This window comes from Pezoporus wallicus, unplaced genomic scaffold (assembly GCF_028554395.1).
Source record: "Pezoporus wallicus isolate ANWC-B61680 ecotype Strahan unplaced genomic scaffold, APGP_CSIRO_Pwel_v1 contig_4788, whole genome shotgun sequence".
Taxonomy (NCBI): Eukaryota; Metazoa; Chordata; class Aves; order Psittaciformes; family Psittacidae; genus Pezoporus; species Pezoporus wallicus.
In genome coordinates this window covers 2,859,152-2,880,299 of record NW_026638769.1, presented here as the reverse complement: position 1 = coordinate 2,880,299, position 21,148 = coordinate 2,859,152, and the positions used below count along the sequence as shown (strand labels likewise).

The 21,148-nt window shown below is 36.4% G+C and overlaps 1 protein-coding gene across 4 annotated transcripts in view; it reads left to right on the top strand.

Moving 5' to 3' along the window:
• Positions 1–21,148, top strand: part of BCKDHB (branched chain keto acid dehydrogenase E1 subunit beta) — a 116,476-nt gene that overhangs the window by 50,459 nt on the left and 44,869 nt on the right. For 3 of the 4 annotated variants that reach the window (XR_008972533.1, XM_057412445.1, XM_057412443.1), the window contains exon 9: positions 20,880–20,966. The exons of the other annotated variant lie outside the window; for it this stretch is intronic. Coding sequence is in view for 2 of the 3 variants with exons in the window: in XM_057412445.1 (XP_057268428.1) it covers positions 20,880–20,966 (87 nt within the window). In the remaining variant the exon portion in view is untranslated. The remainder of the gene's footprint in view (positions 1–20,879; positions 20,967–21,148) is intronic. 4 annotated transcript variants of the gene reach the window in all.

Sequence of the window (21,148 nt, the reverse complement as noted above, 5' to 3'; positions counted from 1 at the left end):
ATTCAGAGTAAAATTATGTGTTTGTAGTGTTTTTTTTTATGTTGAAATGCATGTATTACTGGAAGTAGGAAATCTATTTCAGGAATAAGCACTCTTAAGGGATTGTGTGAATTACTGCATTTTATTCACCCTGAATTGAATTGAGCATGTTATTTAAACTTTAAATTTATTAGTATCAATTTGCCATTTTCACTTTTGCAAGGGAAAACTTTCAAATGCATATTTTTGTGCTGTTGTATTACTTAAAAGGCAAGTATTTGGCACATATAATCATAAAGATTTGCATTTATTACCTAATTAGTCATCCTAACTTTCTGTGACCTGTTGCTACTGTAAATGCAAAGGAATACTGGGAACTATTCCTTTGTGAGTTCATAATAAAAGCACTGTAAATTGAACTGCAGCATTAAGGTTGACATTATCACCAGTAGTAATTCTGAGGTTGCTTTTTCAGGAGGCTATAGCACAGCCCATTGAAGGGGTGTAAGTTCTTCTGGGCTCTTGGTGTTGCTTTGCTCTTCTGTAGGAAAGGTTCTGTAGAGGTCAGAATAAATGCTCAACAGGCTGGGAAAAATGTCTGCTTTCTCACTGGAAAGAGCAACTCTGAGCAAAAGAGAAAGCAGCTGCAGTGAGAAATGGTGGGTACTACAGCACTGGGGAGCAGATTAGGGAAAACTCTCTGCCTGTTTTCTATTAACCCTATTTGCAGGGAGCCATTACACACTGTAGAAATTACAGCATGTATTAGAGCTTTCTCCTTAATGCACAGGTACCATTTTTGTCAACTTTTGTCGTGAGAAAGGTGGAATAATTGTCAGTTGTAGATCTTTGGTGTCCTATACTTAACTGGCAGCATGTTTTAGGAGATCAATTGGTCTACCAGCTTGTTGTTCCCATTCTTTTAAGTTTACTTCATCTAATTGGACTGTGAATAAAGGAAAATCAAGTTCAGTGAGCCTGATGTGGGTTTTTATGTATTAACTGCCCTCACCAGGCATTGAACTGAATTGGAACCAGATTTATGTTTCTTTGCTATCTGTTCTTGATCTTTTGCCATTTTACATATTGCTCCTTGGATTTCTTACTGAATGGATCTCATACCTCTAAAACGTGATTAAAGTTGTACTTCTTGCATGATGACATTTAACTTTGTCACTGTTTCCATAAGAAACTCCTGTCTTTTGGTCTTGTAGTTTCATGTTGCTACAGTGTGCTGTGGACTGTTGCTTGGCTTCCAGAAGCAGAACTCTGGAACCGTGCTTGCAGGCAGCAATGTTAAAGTTATGAGAATATATGTAACAATTTTAGAAAGCAGTTACTCACATCTTTTGCTCTTCTATATTTCAGGAAAGCTTTGAATGGAAGCCTTTTTATTTGGTCCCATGCATCTTGTTTTAGGGAAGTACTTCAACACTGAGGCGTTTATGTATGTGTAGCTCTGTTTTCTTCTCCCTCCCAGTATAGAAATAGTCATCAGTCTTTAAATCCCTGTGTCAGGTTTTCATGTACGTATTGGTAACTGGTACTTGAAAAAGAGGCTGACTATTGAAAACCTTGATTAAATAAATAAAGGCATTTCTGTGTAGTTTAACTATGTGTATAGTGCTGATATGGTCTGTGAATTCCTCATAAAACCTTTTCGCCTTTGCCTGCGATCATATTACAAGCTTCAAATTGAAAGGCACTTATTCACATAAATGAGTAGTGACATGTAGACTGTGTTTAGAAGTTATTTTATAGCTCTATAAATATATGATAATAAAAACATGATAAATATATTTTATAGCTCCAATGTATGGGTTTTTTCTTTTCCATTGCAAGTGGTGCTGATTGAATTCTAATGGTACTTGGAGTGAAGTTTCACAGTGGTGTAATAGTGTAATGCATTGTATTTGTCTTATTGTAAGTATTTTTCTTTTTATGGTGAGCTTTCTGTGAAGGCAATCTGAAATTCTTGGAATATGAACATGGGCTGCAGAAATTGCCAAATGGAGGTGTTTGATTTTTTTTTTTCTTTCTTAAATTTATTTTTTGAGTAATGAGTAGGTTTATTTTTCGTTTTTTTTTTTGGTCGTTTTCTTTTTTTTTTTTTTTTTTCTTGGGGTATATGTGTGGGTTTTTTTCCTTTTTTTACAATACTTACCAAAAGTCTTAGACCTGTGCCTAGTAGGATGACAGGCTAAGTGCTGACCTGATAGATATATTGATTAGGCTTAGTTTTCATTATGCTATTACCCTTTCCAGTGCTACTAATATAGAACCGGGCAAACCATTTACATTCCCTCCTATCTTTTTTCTGTGCTAAAGAGCCTGGACTTATGGACTGCTTTCAATTTCGGTCTGCCACACAACAGTGCTCACCAAAATCGAAGGGTTTCTTCTAAATAAACTCAATATATTGTATGATAACTTTTTCTGTTAAGCTAATATGGAGTACTCCTGAAATCCCCCAAGTCTTGAAGATTTTTTAGCCTGTTTGCCTCTTTCCCCCTGCAAATCTGGTGAGTTGAATTAATGCATGAAATCAACATTGTAGCTTGTGAACTAGAGGTGCTGATGTTATATGGTTGTTTTGCAAGTTTATTTAATTTTTTAAAAAGGTAAGATTTTATTTATAAAATTTAGTTACAACAAAAAAGTCTTTAAGAGGGATTAGTTCAGGTTGTTTTGTCTTTGATGATAGAATACGAAAGATAACATATAAGAAGAAAAACAGCCAGAAATTGAATTAGTAAAGTACGTCTTTAGCAATCTAAAATAACTTTGTTAAGCATTAGAATAATCTTTATCACTTTTTAAAATCGGGTGATGTGAGGGGAATTGATCATTCACCAAGAGAAGAGACTGCCAGTATTATAAATACTTACAGTGATATCATTTTCAGATCATGAAATTCATTCTTTGTTCTGTTTGAACTCTATGTGAGGTATTTATCCACTTGCCTGAGAAATAGTCTGTTTCAACTACAGTACATTACTTAGATTAGTAGTGCAGTCTAGTGGAAGTTGAGACTGCACTTGGGTTTATGTCTTGTAGCTGAAGACTTGCAATTGTTTACAGACAATGCTAATCAAACGTTCTGGATGAGAAAAACACTAAGTGGTAATTTAAAACCACTTGGTTAGAGTATAATGCTTGTGCTGTAAGTGTACATGATTTTACCATCCAGCTGGGAAAAAAAGCATATTGACAGTTTTGTTAAGTAACTTGGTCTGCAAATGACAAAACTGCAAAACCACTGTTTTAGTGTGTGTTCAAACATTGCCGCTATGTACTAATGTATACTACATTATCTCTGGAATTTGTGGTGCATTGAGAGACTCAGTGCTTTTATAACTAAACATTAGAAATGCAGGAGTATAGAGGAAGAGATTGTGATTTGCATTAGTCAAGTGCCTTACAAGTACTTTCTGGCACATGCTACTTAGGATAATTGGTTAGATATTTAATCTCTTTGTGCCATGGTCTTACCATTTATAAAATACTTATAAATCTCTCATTTTTCCTATGTTGTGTAGTGCAGATACATAGTTTCATAGTTTTAGGCTTCCAGTAGCTTTAAAGATTTAGTACTTTGTCTAATTTTCTTGAACACACTACAATACAGTTACGTAGTCCCTTTTTCCAGTTTTCTGAATTCTGCATGCCAGCTGTTTAATATCTGCTTTACCAGTTCTCCTTTGAGGAAAATAAGTGACATCAAAGACTAAGCAACAGTCTCTCTCTAAAATTATATTTTATTCTAAACAATTTTACCTGAGAAATCTAGATGCTGTGATGAATCCGCTCATGAAAGCCTTTCTGCAAAAACAGAGCTCTAAAGAATGTCAGAGAACACAGTTTTTGTTACTAAACAATAAATAGATGAGCTTCTGTGAATGCGAGTGTATAGTGGTTTTCTGTAAGCAAATGCAAATGTTGCTCAGAGTAGGAAAATGGTAAGAACAGTAACCACATTTTGTTTACCACCTACAGTGCTGGGTAACTGGTCTTCCCTCTAGCCCTTCCACTGCCAAACTAAGTTTTATAAAAATCTGTAATAGATCGATAGCTCTGCTAAATTATTTTTCTTCAAGTATGTATTGTCACTCTTGTCAATACACTTGACATATTTGGCTGTGCTTTTTTATTGTTGTGCTCTGAGGTGTACAAAGCTTCTTGGTATTTCAAGGAATCCATGTGTAGTATTTTTTATCTCTGGTCCTTGCATATGTAGGGAATTTAAATGGGGAGATCTCTACAGGCATTTCAGTGATTACAGTGATACAGAATTAATTTCTGACTCAATGCTCAAGGCCAGGTTGGATGAGGCATTGAGCAATCTGGTCTATTGGGAGGTGTCCTCACCCTTGGCAAGGGAGTTGGAACTAGATGATCTCAAGGTCCTTTCCTAACCATTCTATGGTTCTGTTCATTATCACTGTGTTAGGAAATCAAAGCTTCAGACAAGAAAGGCTCATGTGCACCATGTATGGTTTTTACACCAACTTCATGGTTTTCTGTTTGCATCATATCTGCCATAGAACATAAAGATTTACTTAGGGACTGGGAGAAAAATCTTCCTGTGACACTTAATCTAATGCTAATCACATTTCAAAGTGTTTAGAGTAAACACTGTGTCTCAGATATGTTAATAATGAGCAGAAAGAGGGAACAAAGACTTTATTCAGCAGTATTCAGAACTTTGAAGTAAATGATTTACTAGCTTTGACTATTCTGTCACATACAAATATGACTTGTCTTTTAGTTACCAAGCATATAAAGGGTCAACATATCTTTTAAGTTGTTGCTTTAAGTGGAAAATTCTATTTTCTGTGAATCATTGAATACAAGAAATGAGAGTTGGTTCTTTGAGGAGCAGACAATAAATAGATATGGAATATTATAAATGCTAAATGCTGATAATTTGTTCATGTTGATGACTTTTTGATGCTATGGTGATCAGTACGATGGAAAAAACGTATATCAGTTAATGGAAGCAGGCTGTTTCTCTCAGGTTACTTTCACGATTTTTTTCAGGTCTTAGAATCATAGAATAGAATCATAGAATAGTTAGGGTTGGAAAGGACCTTAAGATCATCTAGTTCCAACCCCCCTGCCATGGGCAGGGACACCTCTCATCAAGAAAGGCTATTTAAAAGTAAAATGTTTCTTGGTTTATAGATAGGCTTTCTTTTGTGTACATTTTAAAATCACTATAAGTAGTGATTCGTGGGCTAACACTTGAATCTGTTAAAAGATTCGGTGAAGCAATTAAATGTAGCTTTATTGTATGTCAAGGTCTGTCTCAAACATGAGGCTTGATTTGGTGTTGTCCTGGGTTCAGCAGTAGCAGTCATTTTTCTCCTTTTCGATTCTCCTCTCCATCCCTCTGGGAGTAGGGGGAGGGAAAGAAGGGGGGGGAGTGAGTGAACGAGTTACCTGACTGGGTTTAAACCACGACAGGTGTTTGTCGTTGAAGAGGCTTCCATTGACGTCAATGAAAAATGCATATATTTTGTGGCAGCTTCTAGGTCACTTTGTATGCTACTACTTTATTGTTCTGTGCTAATTCATCAAATGTCATTGGCTTACTGGTGCTCTAAGTAGCGTGTTACTTGTGCACAAAGACCATTAAACTTAATGGAAATGGAGAATGAATTTGTTTGAGTATAAATAGAACTAAAAGGCACATGATTAACCTTTTAAATGTCTTTGGCATTGGGAGGAGTTCTTAATGTAATGTAATGTTTTTATTAGTTTTAGCCTGAATATCAAGACAAGTTGATGGAACAAGCTGCATGATTTTAGTAGTAGCATTTGCCAGAAAATGGATTAATAGGTTATGAAACTCAAGTTTATTTGTAAAGGAAATATTGCCGAATCTCAACCTTTGTTTACATCATGACTCAGTCTATATAAATTTGTAGTTTTTACTGAATTGAATGGGGTGATTCAAAAAGATCAAAGTGAAGTTATTGTAGTAGAAGCAAAAGAGATGTTACTTAAATAGAAAATAACTATTGTTTCATGTTTCATGGTATTTTAACGTAAATTTAAATTAAATGTTACAGGCATATTACTGAGTGATAGCTCTGTGTTAATGATTTAAAAACCCCAACAACATAGTAGAAATGTTCTGTAAAATGGAAACCTGAAAAAAAACCCCACCAACCAGAGAACTCTCAGAGACAGGTTCCATGTTTTGATTTGGTCTTTCTATCTTTTCTCATGTGGTGCTATGAAGGCATAGAAATTCATTAATTTTTTTACTTTGGGTAACAACATAATGATAAAGAATGAAAGATAATTACTGCATAAGTAATGAAGTCTGGTTTTGTCTGGATTTATAGTTATATATTTATATTTATACCTGCCAGCATTCCATATTCTCTATTTACCTACACTGGGATGCTCAGCTCCTTTCTAAATGGCTGCCTAGACAGAAGGTAGCAAAAAACCCCTAGTTTATTGGTGCTTCCTGGTTGCAGAAAGATCTGTGGGAAAGGTAGCATTAAGTGCAGTTTATCTTTTATTGGATTATTACTAAATTAGTAGGAGTACTGATCTCAGTGACCCAGAGACACTGATTCTTACCAAGCTTGCAGGAACTTAATATGTTTAAGACTTTCATTTGGCTGCAAAATGGCTGTCAGGAGACTGACAAATGGGCAGAAAAAGAAGATCAGGTTGCAGAACCCTCATTTCCTTGGGCAACAGGCTGAAAATGAATATATACTTCAAATGACTATTCATTCCTCCGTAAGTTGAAGTAGGTCAGATACTGAGTGTGTGTAACTGATGGAAAAGAATGGAGATCAGAGAAGAAATGAAGGTTTCTTACATGGTTTTAATGAAGAGGGAACAAAAAAATTGAAGGGATTGTAAGACAAAATATAGCCCTGAAAGAATGAAAAGGGGAGTTGGTTGTTGCATTAGAAAAATTAATTTAAATGGGAAGTAGTGTTCAGAAAAACATTAACAAGGGATACAGTAATTTTAAAAATACAGGTTTATAAAATATTTGCCACAATGTTCTGTAAACCATCTGTATTATTTAAATATTCATCACATCCATCAGAGACCTGCTAATGCTTATTTTTGAAAGGAGTCAAAAATGGCACAGGTCTTCTTTTCAGACATCTACTTGACCATCTTGGTCTACTTCATATTTTTCATAGATTATGTCATAATTATTTTGCTCAGATCTTTCCATTTTATTGCCTCATGCTTTCCTGTATAAGCCATGTTAGTAATTCAGATGCTAAATCCAAGTGGGATCAACAGCTGCAGTGAAACAGATTTATCTGTCTTGTCCTGAGCTGTATGAATTTGTGCTACCTGAATTGGAGTTAAGTACAGGAAATAAAAAAGAAGCGACTGCTGTATGCATAAATGCTGAAGCTCTTGCTTTCTGTGGAGTTTTAGTGCTTCAGATTATAAAATGCACTAGCTTTCCCATTGAGCATACATACTGTAGTCTTCCTTGGTGTGATTCTTTAAGTATTTCTTGAAAAAGACAGTTGCTGATATGAAAAGTGTCAACAAAATGGTTCTCCCCTCACACTTGAAAGACATCTTCACAGATGCTTATTGGTGTCTAGAAGCTTATTGATGTTCCCTTCCTCTGTGTCTAAAACATTTAGTGAACATATGGCAACTAGAAAACAGTGCGTTAGGTCTGAGTTCATTGTTTTTGCCAAACTCTGGATATATGAAAGTTTGAAGATCTAGAACAACCTTTTTTAAACACCTGTGTCTCTTTTTGGTTGAGAAATCTTGTTTTAAATCAGGCTAATAGTGGACTTCTGTGTCCTGAACAAAAGTCTCGTTGCTGTCCTGGTCATGCTAGAACTCCAGTATGAAGCAGAGTGAAGAACAGACAAGTGTTATGCCACTTTTCTCTGTTCCTTTTACTTACCTTCCAGAACCCAGATCTTTTCTGCATCTTGGCATCTCTCTTGCCTTGGCCTTTTCTTTTTTCCTGCTGATCATTTCTTCATTTACATTTCTGCACTTCTCATTTTCCAGGATTCAGGTTTTTCTTCTGTCTGTTCTGCCTTTAAGTTCTTTTCTTTTTGTTACAGTTTTTTATATTCATTTACAGCTTTTAAGAAACAGCAGTTTCATTTTAATCTTTCTATTTGGAAAATAGAGAGTGCCCAGGTGGTAAATGACAGGTTAATGGCAGTAAATTGCAGGTTATCTTGTGTCTATCATCTCCTGTTGTTCTAACTGCTGGCTTTCAATCACATGCTACACTGTAATGACTTGATAGCCTTTGTATGAGATGTGTGTAACTTGCCATATACTTTTTTCATTACAGTTTTAATGTAGTTGTACCTGTGACTGTTAATAAACAATATGCCCATAATTTCTGAAAGGCAAAAGGAGGGCTAGTTAATCTGAGATTTAAATATTAACTTATTAATAGAATTATAACTTCTGAGACCTAAAATAAATGTTAGTTTTGAGCATGAGTATAGAAAAACTGAAGAAGCAAGATAACTTACGAAGAGTATTTTGTATGTTCAACAGTGTAATTTAAATGGTAAGAGAATAAAAAGCCTCAGAAGAAGACTGTGGAATGTCAACTGAATGTTGTTATGCCATACAAACTTGAAGGGGGTCTTATATGTCCATGATGATTTCTGGGATGAAAAGGATCTCTTTAGTGAAAAGGATCTGTTTAGGGCAGGCAGCATTGTCTTGCTGTATTTGCCAAGACTTGCTGCTTTTGCTTTCATTAGTAGGAAATTAAAAAGTAGTTTTGAGGGGAGGGAAGGTCAAATTTGTCCATGGTGTGCTATTATCTAGTGGTCAGACTGGTGAAGTTTAGAGGCTGCTGCTGAAGCTCTTGGTTTCTGAAATCTTTACTATTAAGTTTTATGTTTTAGGCTACACACTCGGAAATTCTTTATATAGATGTATTTAATTGTGGTTAACTAGGCAAATACGGTTCAAAGTATTGAGGAATTATGAGTCACCAGTCTAGCGGATTCATGAATATTTTACATCAATTCAGTTGCCTTTATACTTAAAAAGATCATTTAAGGAATCTGCTCGTAATTATTTCAGACAACGACTGGGAGATTTAGAGGCATTTGGCCAAAAGCAGCTATTTTTCCTATTCATGTTACGTATTTCAGTAGTGTTACCCAGGTTGTATGTAGTGTCCTCAGAAATAAACAGGGAGTCCTTGCACCAGATTAAATATTCTCACTGTTAACAAGAGTTTCTGGCATCAGAAAACAACAGATGTGAAAAAGTGGAGGACAAGAATGCAATAAAAATCAGTATAGTGTAATGAAGTGATAAGAAGAGCCAGGTGAGTTTTATTTTCAAATTTACTCTTTACTTTTGAATCAGTTTTCTTTCCCAAACAATTGATTCTAGTGCATATGGAGCAATTTATCTTAAGACTATTAAGGGGTCATGCTATGAAATTCCAGCAGTAATCTTTCTTTGCCTGTCTCTTACTGAAGTTGGTTAGTATGTTCCTAAATATTTTTAGGTTAAGCAGGAGTATCTGTCTGCACAAAATGAAACTTTTCTCTACTGTCTCCACATTCTCTGACCATTATTAGCAGCTAATGTTTTCTTAGCAATTTACTGCTCTAGGATATATAGAGTGGTGTTATGAAAGCATTACAAATGGTTTGATAGCAGCAAACTGGGGAAAAGATCCATCCTGATGTGGATTTCAAAGTGGCAAGATTGTTGTATGTTGTATGTTATACAACATCAGCATAATAGCATAAACTATGCAGTCCTGTCACATGGCATCACTGAAAAGAGCCTGGCTCTGTCTTGTTTGCACCCTTCCTTTGGGTATGCGTGTACACTGGTGAGATCTCTTAATCCCAGTCACTTACAAGAGTAAGTTTACTGCATGGCATTAGGAAGTTAGTTACTGGCTGATAGAATATCAGTTTAACACTTTTCTATGAAACACTATACCAAACAGTGTTGAGATGCACCCTGCCATGTGTCATGTCTCTTTTATCTTTCCACAGTCTCGGCTATTTAAATTGAAAGTTGTTCTGGAGAGGAATCCTCTGCTACTCTGTATTTTTATGATGCCTAACACATTAGTAAACTGTTCTCGGCTCTTGGCTTTTCAGGAAGCTTATAAATCTCTCTTGAACATCTCCGCTATCCCTTGACAATGCTGTGTAGGACGTAAATGCCATAGCTGTTTTATTACCTACTCTCTTCATTGCTTCTTAGGATGTTCTGCCTAGCTCTGTAGCCAGCCCTTTTGGCTTTGACCATAATGTATTAAACTTTTCAGGCTAGTTTGAATTACTTGTGTGTTTGTTTTCATTTCTTATCATCTCGCTTCACTATCTTCACACTACGGCATTATGTTTTCAGTGCTGTGCAGGAAGAAGCCACGTTAGTATTTCAGAATTTTTTTTGGCATTTATAGTGTAAAATGATACATATTGGAATAATAAAATCCTGGTGTGTTGAGGCAGTAAGTTTTATGATTGCACTAAAATTTTTCTGCAAGACATTTTATATGTGCATCCCAGCTGTGGTCAAATTAGTTCTTTATGAACTGTTTCTGCCATATGTACATTTTAAACTGGAGGAAAGATCCATCCTGATGTGGGTTTCAAAGTGGCGAGGTTTAACCAGTATGTTATGCGACATTAGCATAAGAGCTGATTTAGAATATAGCTCTGCTGTATTGAGATAGCTGGGGTGCTCTTAGCTATGGGTCCTCTTAGTGACAGCACTCAGACTGCTTAAAGATGCATATCTCTTGCTTCAGTGAGCACTCAGTTGCCTTTCTGTGATCAAATTTAGGAAAATGATGTAAATTCATAAAATAAATTATACATTTCATAAATGATAATTCTTAAAAGAATTAGCAGTAAATTCCTTTCTGCTGTTTTTCATTGCTAAAACTAGTGTTCTTCACCGAGACTGAAAGTTTCCCATAATTTCTGAACATATAGAGGAGAAGAAAAGTATGATCTTACTGAGGCTAACTCATGCTCATCCAATGTGGTTGCCTTCTGTGATAAAAGTATCTGGATTTGTGATCAGGGGGTGAGCAATGGATAATAGGTACCTTGACTTCAGCAAAGCTTTTGATACTGTCTCAGAATACTCCTGTATCCAAGTTAGGATGCACAGCTAGCTGGGTAAAATCCTATTTGTGTGATTGGGCTTAGAGGGTCATGGTTAGTGAGGAGAGTATGGTATACTGCCTGGAGGTCAGTGACAGGCAAATGCTGCAGGAGTCTGTACTAGGACCTCTCCTGTTCAAGCATCATTATCAGTCATGTGAGGAGGTGATGGAGTGGGCCCTCATCAAGCTTAACAGATGAAACAAAACTCTGGGGATTGATATGCTTGAGGGCAAGGCTGCCATTTGGAGAAACATAGACAAGCTGGAGAAATGGGATGATGAGGAATGGTCTGACGAGGAATGGGCTAACAGTGACTTTATAAAATTCAACAAGGTCAAATGGCAGGTCCTTTACCTGTGAAGGAAGAGCTTGTGACAGCAGAGACTGGGAGTGCCTGGCTGGAGAGCAGGTCAGTAGGCAAAGCCCTTGGTGGCCCTGGGAAACAGCGAGCTGAGCATGAGCCTGCAGTGTCTCTGGCAGCAACGAGGGCTGACAGCATCCTGGGCTGTGTTAGCAAGAGCATGGCCTGGTGTTTGAAAGCAGAAATTGCCTCCTTCTACTCAATAACAAGTCTTAGGGACCCAATAAAAGAAAAATATTGATAAGGTGAGCAAGGGCAGTCAGGATGTCTGGGGGCTGGAGCCCTTGCCCTTAGGTAAATGGGCACAGTCTAAAGGATACAAACGCTGACATAAATAAATGGGGCAGGCAGACCGTTACACCAATGCTGATGATTTTATTTATAGTCCTTCTTATGAACAGGAGTTGTTTAGTCAGATGTGTTGCTTGGAAAATGTGCTCCCATATAGGAGGAAATTGGGATGAAAACCTAACCTGTTGCATGGACCTCCCTTGCGCTTAGAAATGTTAAAGGCTCATCTGCTTAATGAAGGACCATATTTCTTCCTGGGAACTGTTTTTATTCTGACATGAGAGGCTGTTTGGGTTTGAACAAGAGCACACTACTAAATTAGTTAAGCGGAGCTAATAGTCAAACTGGGAATTAGTTGTTGGATGTCTATTTTTATACAACATGCATGCTATTTATACTGAGTCTCAGAACAACTTGTGAACCTGAGCAAAATACTTTTATTGCTTTGGTGCACTGAATTTGAGCTATATGTTTTCAGAGGTTTTTATTTGTTTTGTTCTTAATCTTCTGAGACATTGGTGTAACAATGCTGTAACAAAAGAAATAAATATATAGACATATGCATCTGCATATAGATAAGTAGGTAAAAATATTAAAGCAGAAAAAGTGCAGAGAAGTCTCTTAAGTAACTTTTTTGAAAGTTTGGCTGGCACTCTAACAATTTATCAACTGAAACGCTTTTGAACTTCCTGTTCATTGTTCACTGTAAGAAAATGAAGCATAAAAAAGAACAATTCTACCTATTATGCTGATTTTCTCTCTTTCCTGCTTGGTCAGAGTTCTCAGAGAATTGTCTGAAAATAGTTTTTGAGATTTATTGCAAGCCTATTAACTTGCTTTCTCACTCCAAGTCATCTAGTAGAAATACAAAGTTATTCTGTAGAATGTGCAGGTCGATTTCTTGACCACCAGCTCAAATGTAGCTGAAAATCCTAGAAGTGATTTATTCACAGCCTTTCTAACAATAGAACCAAGGGTCACCAACTCCAGCAATAGGTGATACACATGTATGGGCATGGGAATGTTTACTGTCTTTGGGTCAGGTGAGTCATGGACGTATATGCACAATCTATATATATATCTAGAATTATATCAAATGGTAAACCTTACAAATTTATTATGAATCTCTGCTTTGTTTAACATATCAGTGTGATTTCATTTGAAGTCTCAAACTCTTAAAATTCCCTGGGACACAGAAACATAATGTTGCCTTTACTGTATAATTGATTTTTTTTTTTCCTACAGAGAACATTATTTATAATATGAAATCTTTCTTGATACTTTAAGCTTATTCTTAAACATAATTTTAAAGACATGTTGAAGGTCAGAGCTGTGATGGACACCTGGCTGTTCCTTCCTCATCATGCTGTTAGCATCCCCTCTTGCCAGTGTCAAAAACGTGGTCCAGCTTTTCCCTGTGTTCCAGACTGTTTGTTCCTTTCCCTTCCTTGGAGCTACCATCGGGATTTTCATCCAGCTATATTGCATTTATGCTATAGATTTGATAAAAGGAGTAGCCAGGTGAAAATACAGCAAGACTGACCTTTTAGGAAGAAGGGATTTAAAGTGGCCATGTAAAATTAACTTAAGGCCTTTTCTTGGAGCTTTACTCCTTGTTAGAAATCGATATTTGAATGCACAGTAGTAACTTTAAAAGAGCTCAATGGACAGTAGGACAGCTGTATCCAACATGCTACACCGTAGTACATGTTTTGATAATTATTTAATGTTTTTTTCAATTTATTGTTTGTTTTCAGGTAAACAGCTCATTCGGCAGCAAATGCATCTCTAAGACTTCTCTTAATTTTCCTAGGTTTATTCTTACTGTGATACTTGGAGTTGTAACGCATTATACTTTCGAATCTTTATTTTCTGTAATAGCTGGTCTTCTACTCCGGTTTAAAATTAGTTGGGGTTTGTTTGTTTGTTTGTTTGTTAGGCTTTGTTTCTGTTTTTAGCTTTTCCATCAGAGAAGTCAGGTAAGGATGTAGACACCACGTCAGAGACAGGTTGTGCAGCAGGACGGCCTCTCTTATCACCCATGTGCTAAGGTCGCATGCTGTGTTGAACACTAGTAGAGGGCTGTTCTCTGTTCTTTCCCTTGTTTCTGTTTCCTGTTAGTGTTGTCTCCTATGGACTGTGTTTTGCTTCTCTGTTAGAAACCAGAATCAATGCCTCTTCATTTCTGTGCACTTTGCAGCCTGTGAGCCCAAGTGGATCTGCCCATCCTTGCTATGATGTTGGTTATCGCAGATCCTTTTGCTTTGCGGAAGGTCATTCCGTGCTTCTGAAGCTGGCAGTAGGTCCGAGCTCTATTCTGGGCCACAGCCTGCAACAGGAGCCTCAGCTGTGCCATCTGCAGTCAATGAATTCCAGGCTTGTAGGTCAGAAAACACAAACCTCAGCTGTATCAGCTGAACAAGCAGACAGTGATGGATTAGAACCTTGAAAGACAAAGATTTGTGCTCTCCTAATATGGATCAGTTAAAATGATTGGCAACTTGTTAGCTATTTGTGTCAAGCTAAAAAGAAATCAGATTTCTTTTTCATTCTCTGCTGTTAATCAGCGTACTCATCTACTATAAACTGCCCATGCCATTTAATTGTATTATTTGAAAAAAATTTGTTTCCTTTCCAAGTAGTTTTCTCTTTGATCTACATACATTGGTGCCAACATACTGCTAGGATTCTCTGCTACATTATTGTAATACTGTGATATACTTACAGTAGCCTTACGAATCTTAGCAGAATGAGTGTAAGGCTGACTGTCTTATTACCGGCAGTTGTGAAATCTTGTTCATACTTTGAGCTGTTGAGCTGTGTGTGATGAAATAATGGTTTTTCTTGTAATTTGTTTGTCTTCACATCTTGAGTTGACTGATAAATGAGTTTCAACTTTTGGGAGTGTAGTGTAGACATCACGACATAGTAGATTTTAAGACTCACTCTAATTTTTCTTCTCTGGGAATTTAGTAGTGTTGAAAACCACACCAAATGATGTTATTTTATTCTGTTTTAATTCAGATTAATGATTTAATATTTTTTATTCAATGGTAAGGGTTATTTTTGTTGCTAGATTGGCGCTTTAAAGAGTGCGTACTATTCCTAGCTTTTACTGCTTCTAGGAAAAGGTAGTTCATCAGGGCAACTGTGACAGTTGTAATTTGCAAACTAGATCATAATCCTTAGGAAGTTACAGGGCTTTCTCATTTCCAGGTTATTAGGACACATCCTATTTCTCTTCTATTCCTTCTTTTGGCACCCTAGTAAAAAATGTTCTTCAGGATTTGTTTGGTTTTCCAGAGATCCCATAACCCCAGTAAGAATCTGATGTCTGGAAACTGGGAATGCAATAACTGCATTTAAGATTGTCAGTATATCATGTGCTCAAACAATTCACTGTATCTGGGATGTGTCATCCTATGGATATTTATGTGCTAAGTAAATGTAAACCACAGTGATTCACCTGTCAGGTTATGTTATGTATTTCTCTAGGGAAAGTGTTGACTAGAAATCCGGGATCTTCTGTCCCTGTGCTTATGGTGTTCAGTACAAAGAATGCTGCTATGCAATTTCATTTGTTATTGAAACATTAAAAGGAAAGTAGCCTCCCTAAGGTTTTACAGTTTCCAAGCACAGATTCATTGAAGCTGATCTAAAAATGAAAAAAAAAAAAAGTTTTTTTGAGGCATTTGTTGAAACTTTACCAAGTTTGTTTTTTTTTTTTTTTAAGCTTCTGTATTTGGGTTTCTTTTCAGGAAAGACACACATCAATGCTCATTTTTGTGTAATTTTATAATTGTTTCATACATGCTTAGTGCAAAATGGATATAATAACAATAGAATTTCAGTGCTTTGCCAGCTTCTTTACAATTATTTTAGAAAGCAAGTTTTTCAGTTATGCAGGATACTTTTACACTCATAAAGGATACAGTGAAAAGTATGCAAAAATTTAACTGTGAATGTAAGCATCAAAATATTTCCTTTTCTGTGAGAGATGGAAATCTTTTATTTCTGAGACAATTTTCTTCTTAAAACAGGCAATTTGCCATTGTGACACAATGACAGCCATTTATAATAAAATGCTGACTTTGATAATTTCAATAAGGCCGTTGCTATGTTAGTGAAGCAGCTGGTTAAGCTGGAAGTAGTGCTGTTGCTATGTGTGGAGAATAATAGTGTAAAATGCAGTTTACCGTCAAACTAATTTTGGTTTAAGTCTGCTTTTTTCTAAGTAAGGGCATAGTATGTTATTGGTAGTGTCAGCACTTAGATTTCAAAGTGCCTGGAAGAGCCAGACTTGTGTTGTTTTCTTCTGTCATCAGTGCCTGTAGGAGGGGGGAAAGCGGCCAACACGTGAATTGAGAGTTGAACAGAGAAATGATTATAGAAACTCTTGGATAAAAAGTGTCACCAGGGAGGTTGAAAATAATTTGCTCAGCTGCTTCACTGCAAAAATCCTGGGCTGCAGTTCAGAAAGCCTTCAAAGTGCACTCTGAAAGCACTAGTCTGGCAAAGTCACTAGGTTTTCTTTTACATTTCATTATCAGGGTGATCATGCCACTAGCCTTTTGCTCTGACACAAAATCAGTGGCTGTCCTTGTGGATGACACTGATGTAAACCGGTCCTGACAATGAAATTGAGGTGGAACGGTACCTTCAGTATTGGTTTCTGGTTTTGTTTTAGGGTTAATTTAGTAGTTGAAAGCCCTAGAGTCTTTTCTCTTAATAACTGGATATAGCACAGGTGACAGTGGTGTGCCATGACCTGTGTGTCAGCTGCCTTCTGGAGAGAGGGAGAACTGCTGAAGTTTTCATGAGCAAATTCTGATTTGCCTTTGATGTCTGAATCTGTCTCTGGGGTGGTGGCTGCTGCTTTGTGCTAACTGTCCACTGCTGCAGGATAAATCCAGTTATCTCCTTCAGCTGGTTTACCACATGGCCCTTTATTGCTTGAGGAGATGTCAGGGATGGGCTGGGAACAGGAGGTTCTGGGTAGGGTAGGACCTCTCCCTTATGGGAGCAACCAAGGTTGCATCAGCTGAACTTAGCTGTGAAAGTGCGGAGTGGCAGTGACACAAAGAGGAGCTGTGCTCTCTCGAATGTCTGGGTGTTGTTTTTTGCTTTCCTCTATGGTCTGTTATTAAAGATGGCAAAAAAGTTTTTCCATTTTGATTTAATTTGAAGTAGGTTATACCTACAGAATAACTTAGTACCCCCAGAAATATCTCTGGACTTTAAAGGTCAGCAAGCAACAACTTCTGATTGCGCATGTAAAGAAGGAACGTTTTTATTGATGCCGATCTCCTATGCCATACCATATTTTTTTAAGATGCATTAAAAAAAGTATTCTACATGAGCTGCAGAATGTTCATACACTTCAACATTTTAATCTTTTATTGAGGTAAGAAGAGTGTAAAGACTGGGGTTTTAGCAGAAAAAGTGGGGATGTTGGGGAAATGGAGGAGTATCAAGCACTTACAGGATATGCAACAAGTTGTGAGGGGACAAAACATGCCATTCTTTAAAACACCATCCTTTTCTCTAATTAAGCCGAATGGAAAAGAAACCCACTCCAACTACCCACCTTTTTAAAAGGTGATAAAATGGTAAAATTATGTGCTGGCAAATTTGTTACACTGATTTACTCACTGTTTTCTCCAGTTTTATGTCACTGCTATTTCCCATGAATTTTGAAGGTTGAGAATGCCATTAGATAATGTTACTGTGCTGCACTTATTTGAACTGTAAATGCTCTTCTGAATATTGGGCTTCAGTTGGGCTGACTTTAACTGTATGGCACAGAAAGGCAGTGTTGGTGAATAGAAATACTAAAGTCATGAGGTCCTGCAGAGTTGGACTTTTAACCTGTTTTTCAATATTTCTGTACAAGATATAAAAACTTTTGAAACCATTATTGATAAAAACATAGAGGTAACAAACAGCTGGAGAAATAGATAAAATAAATAGTTACTGGTAAAAAGGAGATACACTCTTTAACTGAGTTGCGTTCTGGCACACAGTGTATTTTTCAACATATCCAAATATAATTTTGTATCTTGAAATAATAAATGCACACTGTATTTCCATCTTTATTCCAGGAAGTAATTATCCTTCAAGGACAAACCCCTCTGTCCCAGGAACAGGGGATTGCAGTCATCAGTTGAAGCTGGACTCAGTGTTGTTATGTTTTGGCCAAAAGGCTTCACGCATCCAAGAGCTCCAATATTGAGGTTATATTATCTCCATATTTGGTGGTGGTGTGAAAAAGTCTGGAATGCTGTTTCCAGATGGGTGTACTTCAAGAAGGATATTGAAAACTGGAGGTGATTCGGGATATGGTCATAAGAGTGATGAAGGAATTGGAAGTGTGCTGTTTGGTGAAAGATTTAGAGCTCAGTGTGCTTTGTTTAGCAAAAGTGTGGTCAAGATACCATTTGATCACAATCTTAATGTATTCATGTAGGAAGCAGATACGTGCTGATGGATAGTTTCTCCATCTAGCAAACAGAAGAAAAAGAACCAACAGCTTGAAATTGAAGTTGGCCAAATTAGTCTGGAAGTAAGGTGCAGAATTTTAACAGTGAAGGCAGTTAAACACTGAAACAACTTACCAATGCATTTGCAAATGTTGGAAATACCATAGCTAAGATTGCACGTGTTTCTGAAAGACTGACTATCATTTAGGAGCAAGTGTTAATGTGAAGTAGAAATTGATGCAGAGGAGCCTATAAGACTCAGGAATTGCAATACTTGCGTCCTTCCTTAAAAGTTCAGGACTGTATTTGCAGTGCAGTGTAGTGGTTAATTTCTGCTTCTTTTGATTCTGGTTTAACCAGTGGGAGAATTTTTATGGTATTTCTGACTGGTATGATGTCATGCAGGTATCCATGCTGACCCTAAACAAGCTATGATAGGTACTAAAAACACCAAAGCTATGCTAGTTTTCCAACAGGAGTGACAAACAGTGCTTTTTTAACAGGGCTGAGATGCTTGTATACAATACTTGATCACAGCTGCTTACTCATTCTTAACAAGCTCCTACAGGTAAGGAATCCTTGAAGCCTTGGGAAGTTATATGTAAAACTAAGGCTTTCTCATATAGGAGAAGCAGGTTTCCAAACTGAGATTTTTCTTATTTTTATTTTTTCCTTTATTGTTTACATGTGTTCAATTTGAGAACAGGTAAATTAATACAGGAAAAGTTACCAGCTACTTAGAGCAAGAAGCTGTACTGGACTCAGGAAACCTGAGATGTGAAAATAGTTGGAGGTTGAGAAGCTGGGAAGGAGCACATTAAAGATCCTATTTTTACTCTTTCCTAAACATCAGATTATCTCCATTGTGTAGACAGGATACTGGACTGCTAGATTACTGGTCTGATCCCATGTGGATTTTCTTATATGAGTCCCAACAAAGTCTGTTTCATACTACTAAATTCTGAGAAACCGAATCTGTAACTTTGATGATAGCTTGTAATTTTTCAAAGAAGTGTGAACCTCTCACAATAAACACATGCAAAATAATATTTGTTTAAGAGGATTAAAAAAAATCTTTGAAATTGATTAATTGTATTGTTTTTCCCATGGCAACTGAAAACTGATTGTATCAGTTATATCAAATTAAAACTGGAGTGTACATTTTGTTCACTTAACTGTCATTTTAATTTATTGGACAGACTTATAGTGCAGTTAATGTCTCTGCTCTTTACATAGGAGTTTCCAGTGCTGGCAAAAGAAATTCAAGAAATGGGCCTGCATAACTGCGGGTTACTTTCCAACTGTTGAAATGCCTTTTCCTGCCTTGTTTAGCTCTGAATGTTGTCAAACCACTTCATAGTACAGTATATGGATCATCTTGTTTATAGGCCTGTGACTTGCCAATACATCTGTGGATGAGCTATGTAGAGCCATTGATTGAGTCATAGCTAGAAAAGCAAAAGAAATAGAAAAGTACTTGAATCAGAAGGAGAACTGTACAAATTAAGGCATTAGCTTTGTGAATTCTATTATGCATGCAGCTGCCTGACTGGAAATGTGCTGGCGTAGACATTAAATTGAAGATCACAGCATTAAAAAAGTGTGACCTGATAGCCTAGCACTGTCGTGGGCTTTTGCACTTGATGACTAACGGTGCGCCAGCAGTACACTCTGTACTTATCTTAAAAATCAGACTGTAACTGTTCTTGAAAGATTAACATACACATTATTCTGATTTTTTTTTTTTTCTGATATATGTGTCTCTAGAAGTTCATGAAACTTTTTTATGCACCTTCTGACTATATGTGTATTATGAAATGTGAGATGTTGCTGCTGTATTTCTGACCAAAGGTATCTCATGTTGTTCGATTCTAGGCAATTTAGCATGTAGTTGCAGTAAACTGTAAGATATTTGAGTATGGTGAAGCTTTATACTCCCGCCAGATTAAAAATATTTTTCTTCCATTGTTATGTTTCATATGAATACTTTTTTTAATTAAAGATACTTAAATCACCTTCTATGTATATTGTGCTATGTGATTATTTATAAAGTAGATCACGTAAAAAACACACAAACTTTGAGATCTGAAATTAGAAAATGTTGCTTCTAACTGCCATGTAAAACTTAAATAAGCATCATGAATCTATATAATTGTTTCCTTCCTGAAATTTTTATTCGATAATTTTACTTTCTGAATAGTTATGATTCATAACTTTACCTGGGATCTGGTTGTGCAGAGATATGTGTCAGTGAAGGATTTCTTTACATGTTTTTCAGGATCCAAGTTTTTATCAATGACTTGTTAAAATCCTTGTTCTCCTACAGAAAAGTTACAGTTTGCATTGATAGGGTGAATTCATAGTCAATGGAATAAATTTTTATTCTTGATATTTACTTAAAATGGAAGATGGAAACACTTTTACAGGAAATATAAAAGCATCCTATTAATTACTCAATTTAGACTTTTGATTTATCTTTCAGTGAAAAATGCAAGAGGGGAGAAATAGCTGCATTCTAACACTGCTAATAATGACATATTTTTCATATATTCCATGTGCAGTACAAGTAATAAATCACAAGAGCTACAATTTGATTACATTTTTGGGGTTTGTTTTTCCTTTCAGTCAGTGGTGAAGACTGGGCGGTTGCTGATAAGCCACGAGGCTCCCTTGACAGGAGGATTTGCGTCTGAAATCAGTTCCACAGTTCAGGTACACAGATCATTTGTATGAAAGTGTTCTGAGTGGATTAATATATTTACTTATAAAAGGAATATTTATTACTACATTAAAAATTGAGGTTTTATTTTTTAAGTTATTCTTTTACATTTTAATTAGATTTCAGTTTTGTGGATGTTTGCAATACTTACCTCAACATCTGAGAAACCATGTAC